General features: G+C 50.8%; 1 protein-coding gene across 1 annotated transcript; it reads right to left on the minus strand.

Annotated features, from left to right (window-relative positions):
• Positions 1-433: 433 nt before the first annotated feature.
• Positions 434-1,300, minus strand: LOC135326974 (olfactory receptor 14A16-like). The gene has a single exon (XM_064504615.1). It carries the CDS (start codon positions 1,298-1,300, stop codon positions 434-436), a length of 867 nt encoding a protein of 288 aa, XP_064360685.1.
• Positions 1,301-8,612: the final 7,312 nt, after the last annotated feature.

Raw genomic sequence — 8,612 nt, forward strand, 5'->3', positions numbered from 1 at the left:
GGACACCGCTTGACCATTCAGCACCTCCAGGAGCACTGGGCACCCACAAGTGAGAGCTGAATGCAGCCCTCATTCCCTAACACATCACCCCATGAGCTCATCACCTTGAGTCCATGGAGAGCCCCCAGAAAGCAACAGTGCCTTCCAGGGTGAAAGCCCTTGAGTGAATTCTTGGCTCCAGCTTTGGAAGAAGAAACCAACTTTCAAGCACAGCACTGAGGAAATCCCCTTTTATTAGAGACAGGCCAGCTCTGACACAGTGACAGACACATTCACAGAAGGCCTCTGGGTCAGACAGGCTGGGTTCCTGCTGCTGGAGAAGTGGGATGAATTCAAATACTTCTGTACAAACATGATTATCACAGATACAATGCCCAAAGCACAAGAGTTGTCTGAGATAAATTCAAGGCACTTACAAAGAGGGATGGGCAACTTATAGCTGCTGAACTGGTACCAGCTGAATGAGTTTCTTCAGTGCCTCCTTGAGCTCCTTGTTCCTCATGCTGTAGATGAGGGGGTTCACTGCTGGAGGCACCACCGAGTACAGAACAGCCACCACCAGATCCAGAGATGTGGAGGAGACAGAGGGGGGCTTCAGGTAGGCAAACATGTCAGTGCTGACAAACAGGGAGACCACGGCCAGGTGCGGGAGGCACATGGAAAAGGCTTTGTGCCGGCCCTGCTCAGAGGGGATCCGCAGCACAGCAGTGAAGATCTGCACGTAGGACACCACAATGAAAATGAAACACCCAAAGACTAAACAAACACTAACCACAAGAACTCCAGTTTCCCTGAGGTAGGCATCTGAGCAGGAGAGCTTGAGGATCTGGGGAACCTCACAGAAGAACTGGTCCACTGTGTTGCCTTGGCAAAGTGGTATTGAAAATGTGTTCCCAGTGTGCAGCACAGCATAGAGAAAACCACTGGCCCAGGCAGCTGCTGCCATTTGGACACACGCTCTGGTGCCCATGAGGGTCCTGTAGTGCAGGGGTCTGTAGATGGCAACATAGCGGTCATAGGCCATGACTGTAAGGAGAGAATACTCTGCTGACATAAAGAAGACAAACAAAAAGGCTTGGGCAGCACATGCTGAGTAGGAAATGGCCCTGGTGTCCCACAGGGAATTGGCCATGGATTTGGGGACAGTGGTGGAGATGGAGCCAAGGTCCAGGAGGGAGAGGTTGAGGAGGAAGAAGTACATGGGGGTGTGGAGGTGGTGGTCGCAGGCTACAGCTGTGATGATGAGGCCGTTGCCCAGGAGGGCAGCCAGGTAGATGCCCAGGAAGAGTGAGAAGTCCATGAGCTGCAGCTCCCTTTTGTCCGCAAACCCCAGGAGCAGGAACTCGTTCAGGGAGCTGCTGTTGGATACTTGCTTCCTCTGGGCTTTGGAGGACTGTCGAGAGAGGAAAAGATATTGACAAATTAGGACCGACTTTGAACAAAACCCACGGCATTTCTCACAGCCACTCCCCACATGTCCTTTCTCCTTGCCAGGAGGACCTTCCTTCACCTCCTTTACTCGTGCTTTTTTCTGTGCTTTCAGAGTCTGCCATGAGGAACAGGGTCCCCTGTCCATGGGCTCCAGAGGAGTCAGCCCTGCTTGTTACACAGACACTCAGAATCAAAACGGGATGGTCAGTCATTGTGCAGTGACAAAGTGTCCTTGCAGGGCTGTCAGCGGTATTAGGTGAGACTCCTGAACCCCTGTTTGGCTCAGTTCTACTCCCGTTGGCTGGGGACCCACGTGACCACCCAGCACATGCATAATTCATTGCTATTGACACACCTTAACCTCAGAGTATGTGACAATTACTGTAGGAACACTTTGTATGGACTATGTACAAATATCTTAGCTATGCACAATCTAACCACTTTTGCCATGGAGGAATGTCTAGAACCTTCAGAAATTCCCACCTGCAGGGCTGCCATAACTACCAGTCAAATACTTAATTGCCTAGGTGCAGTCAATCACCTAGTTTCAAGGTGGTCCATTCTCTCATGACAACCTGTTCTCTCATCTGTGCAGACAACTGGCCAGGAAATTCTCAGGCCAGGCAAGGAGCTAATGACCAAAGTGCTCTGGGTGTGCACACAAGCGTAGCCCTGGTACCCAGCCAAACCACAAGTATGACTCCAGAACAAAACCAGTTTTTCATATCTGAAATTCATCTGTAACTCCAGCTCCTTAGCTCTCACCATGTGCTCTGCCACACTGGGTGCATGGAGATAGCAAACAGCAACAGGTATTTGGGGGTGGGGTGGGGGGGCAGTTTCTGGGGATGGATGCCCTGAGCTGAGTGAGGGGGATTTCAAGCAGTGACCCCGTGGGAATACTCTCCAAGTCCTGCAGGGAGAGATGACATTAGCATCCAGCCCATCAGCTTCTGGAAGAGAAGAACCCTAGCCGGAATTCGTCTCCTCCTCTTTCACCTTTCTGAACAGAGGTGTCTGTATCTGAATCAATCACCCCCAGCTGCCTTTCGGTGCAAGGGTGGAAAATAGGCACATGGAGGCAGGGGTTACAGGACCATTGCAGAGGCCCCCGTTCCACTAGGATAGATCCCATCCTCACATCAGTTTACCACCCGCACCACATCTGCAGCCACAATAGGGGCTGGCGGGGCAGGGGGTACAGGCAAACTCTGTGTCCACATGCTCTCTCCGATTAAGCCTACGCATAATGGGGAAGGGGTCTGCAACCTCTTCACAACACCCATTCTCCAGAAGAAGGGCTGCAGCAGAGGGGCTTACTCACCACACATGGGGCACATCTATTGAAGGGATAGAAATCCTTGGCTTTTTCCATTCCTAGAGAATCCTGAGTGGCAAAAGTGTTTGGGTTAGTGCATTGCCCAAAAGAGGATGTCTCCTTAGGGAGACTTGGTGCATTCCCCAGCCCTACAGACTGCATGGCCCAAAGACCCACAGGCTAGGAGGGGTCTTGCACCCCTCGCTCCCATGCAAACACATCCAGATCCAGGGCATGCAGGAAAGCCTGCATCTTACTCAGCTGTGCACATCCCCTGCAGAGGAGGTTTTGCTCTCAGCCACTCTGTCAGGCAGTGGTGAAGTGGGTATATACAGGAGAGACGCACATCTGCTCTCCTGGAGCCTGGACTGCAAAGGAGGTGTCTCCTGCCCTGAATGCTGTGGCCTTGAGGGCAGAGGCTCTGCTGGGTGGCAGAGGAGACACAGGGGCTGGCTCAGGGGAAGGCATCTGCACTGCAGAAGCTGTCAGGAAATTGCCCACATCCACCCTCCCACAGCCTTTCCTGTGAGAAGTTTCCTCTCTTTCATGCATCATCCTGCTGCTGCCTGGCACTGTCCCAGGGGCAGATACTTTCAGGTTTGCAGGTGCTAAGGAGCAGCTAGGACCAACCCTGAGGAGGCTAAGAATGATTATGGTAGTGCTGCTTCTAGGCGGAGGGGTGGCTTAGGGCATTTGCTGAGGTTCCTTGCAGACCTTTTGATCTCTCAGTGAAACAGTTTAGGAGTTGCAGTTACTTGCCTGAACTGAACAACTCTGTTTCCATTCCAGCCCTATCAAAAGATGGGGAGATTAAGCACAGACTGAGGAAGGAAAGCTCTGCCCTTCGCAGGTATGACCAGCATATACCTTCCTCTGGAAAAGTCCCCTTCAGAAAATGTCCTGGGGGTGAGCTGGAGCTGAGATCAGCCCTGAGCCATGCAGCACCCTCTCAACAGGAGAATGAACCTCCCCTGATGGGGGTGGCTCCTTTCACCCACGGCTTCTCCCTGCAGCACCGTAGGGAGCTCCCTGGGCAGGCTGAGTGCTGACCCTCGCAGGCAGCAGAGTCACTGCCCCGGGCACAGAGCACCCTGGGGCGCAGGGACACTGCTCTGAAATGCAGCTTTGGGCAGACCTGGGTGCACTCCCTGGCTTCACACCCCTGCACCATCCCCTGGAGAATATAGTCATGATGCCCTGTCAATCTGACAGTGTGGCTGGGAATCTCTGCTCTAAAGCACCACCTGCTCCAAACAGGAGAAGCTGGCAGAGCCACCCTGACAGACCCTATCAGCTGTGGAAGGTGCCAGCTGCAGAAGAAACCTCCAGGAACCACAGCAGCGTTGTCCTGCAGCCAGAGACTTACTGTGTCAAGGGCAGTGAAGATTTCTCCTCACAGTGAGCTCTCAGCCATCCTCTCATTCCCCACTGTCTTTAATTTCTGAGCAGCTCATCTCATCCCAGCACCTGCAGGCAGTGCCCTGAGTCTTGCTGCTCCTTTAAGAGGAGCTGCACCAGGACGGAGCTGTCTCTCTGCAGCACCTGCCAGGTTGCCATGGGCTCCTGCAGTCCCAGGAGCCAGGCCCAGCTCAGGAGCAGAGGCCCAGCTGAAGATGTGACTTTCTCTGTACCCTGTGTACCCTCAAGATGTTCCGGGGACTCCAGGGCTGACAGTTCCTGAAAGGCAGCAGGGTCACCCAAGGGAAATGTCCACTGAAGTAGCCTAACATAACCACCAATGGTCCCTCTCTAAACAGTGCAGAGAGACTGAGTCCAATATTGCAGCTTGTCGCATCAGAGGATGGTTATCTAAGAGGTGGAAATGTCCCACTCTGGAAGGGCCTGCTCCCATCTCATAAGACAGGACACCTGGACAGGGACAAGAAGGGAGTTCATTTACTCATGCTTCAGCGATTGGTTTAGAGGAGTCAAGCTAGGTGTTAAATACTGATTTAGAAGCTCCCAATATGGAGTAGGATTCAGTTTCCCTCTTGTGCCCTCCACAAACTCACAGGAGGTGGGATTCCCCTTGCCCTAGTTTTGGGGTGCATAGTATGGCTGTCTGCTCCTTGTCTAAGCTTCTGTTGTAATCAAAGGAGGGGAAGGTGGGAGTCAGTTGTTCATACACAAACAGCTTCTGATATTGGAAGGGTCAAAGGCATCTCCTTGCTCTGCTCTCTGATGTAACAACTAGGAGACCCACATCTTTCTGGGGCATCAGCTGCCAGGTGGAGAATCTCCTGGGCCATTTGAAATGACACTAGCTGCCTAGTACTGCAAGAGCTCTGCTCACCCTGAAGCTGAGACCTATGCAGATCCTGATGTTGCAAACAGCTGATGTAATTCAGTGCAGACACTTGGGTTAATGCAATGACAACAGGCCTGCAGGGCCATGCCCCATGCACGGGGTGTCCAGTACAAGCACCATGTTTCTAGCAGATACAGCTCAGGACCTACAGGAAAATCATGCCCTTCTGGAGTGGTAGCTGGACAAATGCCCCAGGGCATCTCGGGTTTCCTACCTGTTCCCAAACAAGAGATTCTCAGCACTGCTTTTAGGCAAAGTCCATGCCACCTACATCCAAGCATGCTGCAAAGATGGAAGGCACATCACACCAAGGTCTCCACACACATGCCTACACTCTCAAATCTGTATAGTCCTCCTTTTCCTAAACCTTTTCTCACCCCCTAATTATGTGAACAGGGCCTGTGCTAATGATGCAGCCACAGCACAGCTGTTTCACAGGTTGTTCAGGCCCAGGGACTTTCTCAGTAGCACCTTGTCCTTCCTGGAGATAGGGTCACTTCCATCACAGACCCCAAGGTGCGGCAGAGTCAGTTCAGGCACCAAACACCTCTCCTGCCATGGCTGCATGGCCCAGCTCTGTTCCTCTCTGGCCTTGGGCACTGCAGGATTTGCTCTCTTAGTGGGTGCCTCACATCATCATTACATCACCATCTGCTCTCTACGCCAGCAGATCTCTGCTCTGAAGTGTGACCTTTGCATACACAGTGTCCTTGACTCTTGGGAACAGGTTTCACCCTGGCAAGTCTGCACTCAGCCCTGGTGTCACAGCTGAAGTTCTGTAGCCCAGATATACACAAATGCACAAAGCCTGGGTCCCAAACAAGAGGAAGTGGAGATGCACAAGCTGTCACAGAACTGCAACACCTTTAAGCAACCTGAGGAAGTCTGTGGATCACAGACCCTGGTTCTTATGGGAGGACTTTAATCTCCCTGACATTCTCTGGGAAGGCACTGCAGCAGGGTGCCAAGAGTCCAGGAGGATACTGGGGGGTGTGGAGGACAACTTCTTAGCACAGCTAAGCCAGATATATCAAGAGGGGTGACACTCTCCTGGACCTGGAACCTGCAAACAAGGGGACTGTTCAGGGATGTGAAAACCAGTGTCAGCCTTGCCTGCAGTGGCCATGAGGTAGTGGAGTTCCTGCTCCTGAGGGGAGTGAGGAAGAAGAGTAGCAGAGTCCAGACTCTGGATGTTGGAGGAGCAGACTTGGGCCTACTGGGGAGACTGGTTGAGGAATCCCATGGGAATCCAGTTCTAAAAGGCAAAGGAGCTCAGGAAAACTGGCAGGTCTTTAAGGACAGCATCCTCCAAGCTCAAGAATGGCCCATACTGATACTCAGGAGAACAAATAGACATCTCAGCAGACAAGGTGGCTAAACACGTATCTCTGAACTGAGCTCTAGTACAAAAAGGCAGCACACAGGAATGGGCAGCAGGGAGAGGCTGTAAAGGCAGAATTTTAAAATGTTGTCCAGGGAAGTGTGGAAGTGGTTAGGAAAGCCAAAGCTCCTCTAGGATTGATGCTTCCAAGGGATGTCAAAGGCACAAAGATGATCTGCTATTCCTTCAGAAACAGTAAAAGCATAAACAAGGAAAATGTGCGCCCACAGCTGAATGGGGCAGGGAATTTGATATCAGCAGATGCAGATAGGCGTGGGGAACTCAATGCCTTTGCTTCAGTCTCCACCAACAAGGTCTCCCAGGCCATTGTGCTTAGAGTCAGGACTCCCAAGGAGAAAAACAACCACCAGTGTCTGAGGGTTGAGTCAGGAATGATTTGCAAGAACACAGGTCTACAGGATTAGATGGGCTGCAGCTAAGGGTGCTGAGAGAGCTGGCTGCTATCTAGCAAGGCCTCTCTCTATCATCTTGGAAAGCTGTGGAGACTCATGGAGGTCCCAATGACTGGAGAAAGGCCAATGTTGCATCCATCTTCAACAAAGGCCACAAGAACAACCTGGGGCACTACAGGACGTTAAGCCTCAGGTCAGGAGAGTGTCATGGACCAAGTCTTCTCCGATCCCATTTCTAGGTAAACAGAGGAGAAGAAGGTGACTGGGAACAGTCAGCATAGATTTACTGTGGGGAAATCATGCGTCACCAACCTGATGGTCTTCTGTGTTAAAAGAACTGTGTTTGTGGAGGAATGGAGCAGTGGACGTCAGTTAACTCAAGTTTGGGAAGGTTTTTGACACTTTCTCCCACAGTATACTTGTAACCCAGTTAGTATGCAAGTTAGTCAGACAGCAGTGTGCCCAGGCAGCAAGGAAGGCCAACTGCCTGAAACAGGCTGAAAGCCTCCGACAGACCTGATGTCTTTGTCCCCTATGGCTGTTGTCTCTGCCACTGAGGCCTATGAGTAGACACTAGGGCCTCACTGTCCCCTTGTCCCCTGGGGAGCCCAGCAGGTCTCATGTCATTGTCCTGCATTCAACATTGCACACCCCGACCTGCACACTGCCCCCAGGAAGAACCATGGAAAACATGTGGGGGAAAGAATCTCCCTTCCCAGGGTCTCAGTGTCCATGCTTGGCCATTTTGCTTGAAAAACACACCAAGGGTTAACATGGTATCAGAGCCACCAGGCACCTTTGCCTACCTGTAACCAGTGATTACAACGTTCTGCTCTCATCAGACCCCAGTGAGTCTTTGCTGGTAATGGCCCTCAGTGGGATCTATTAACGCTCTACAAAAGTTTGGGATTTGCTTCTGACTTTGACTTGAACATTTTGCTCCATCTCCTTGCAATAGCTGAGGTTCATGGACTCAGCACCAAATACACCATGGGGCTCATTACAATGCAAAAAGGCCCGATGAACCACGTCTCTCCCTATAATTTTCTTCACCTCTTGCATGGCTAATTGGAGAGGTTTCAGCAGTGTAGCTGAAAGATGAAGACTTCAAAAATATATAAGTATTTCTGCTTTTAAAGGTATTATTATTATTATTACAATTACCATTATTATTATTATTATTATTATTACCCACCTTTCAGAATAAGTGACAGCAACATTCTCCAGTTGCTATCAAAGAGTGTCTCTTTATGAAGTCTGGACATGTAGGAAAAGCAGTGTCCCAGAGGTCAGACACTGCATGGACAACCTTCCTCCCCATCTCCCCAACCCTGCCATTGTTCTCATCAGCCACCTGGGACTTGTATCACTCTGGTTAAAAGCTACCCTTATTCCACCGAAGTCTGTAGCTGAATGTTGCATCTCATATGTCCCAATTCCCACCTGCTTGCCTTAGACAACTAGCTGCAAATAGACACAGAAGGATTTTTTTTTAATTGCAAGAGAGAAAATAAAGCTTGATACAGTTCCTTAAAGGTAATTACACTCCTCAACTGTATGCTAAGTCCAAGCTGCCTCCAATGAGGTCCCCTTTCCACAAGGGATAGCCTGACCAGGAAACTTTTGGAGGGATAGGAAAGGGTAGATAGAAACAGAATTTAGGACTTGTCCAGAGGAACAAACTACTGAAAGACGGAGCAAGCTTTAAACTCATGGAAATGGAAATCAGCAGCTCAGTAAGGAAATGAACAGAGTGATGGA

Source organism: Dromaius novaehollandiae, unplaced genomic scaffold (genome assembly GCF_036370855.1).
Source record: "Dromaius novaehollandiae isolate bDroNov1 unplaced genomic scaffold, bDroNov1.hap1 HAP1_SCAFFOLD_41, whole genome shotgun sequence".
NCBI classification, from domain to species: Eukaryota; Metazoa; Chordata; class Aves; order Casuariiformes; family Dromaiidae; genus Dromaius; species Dromaius novaehollandiae.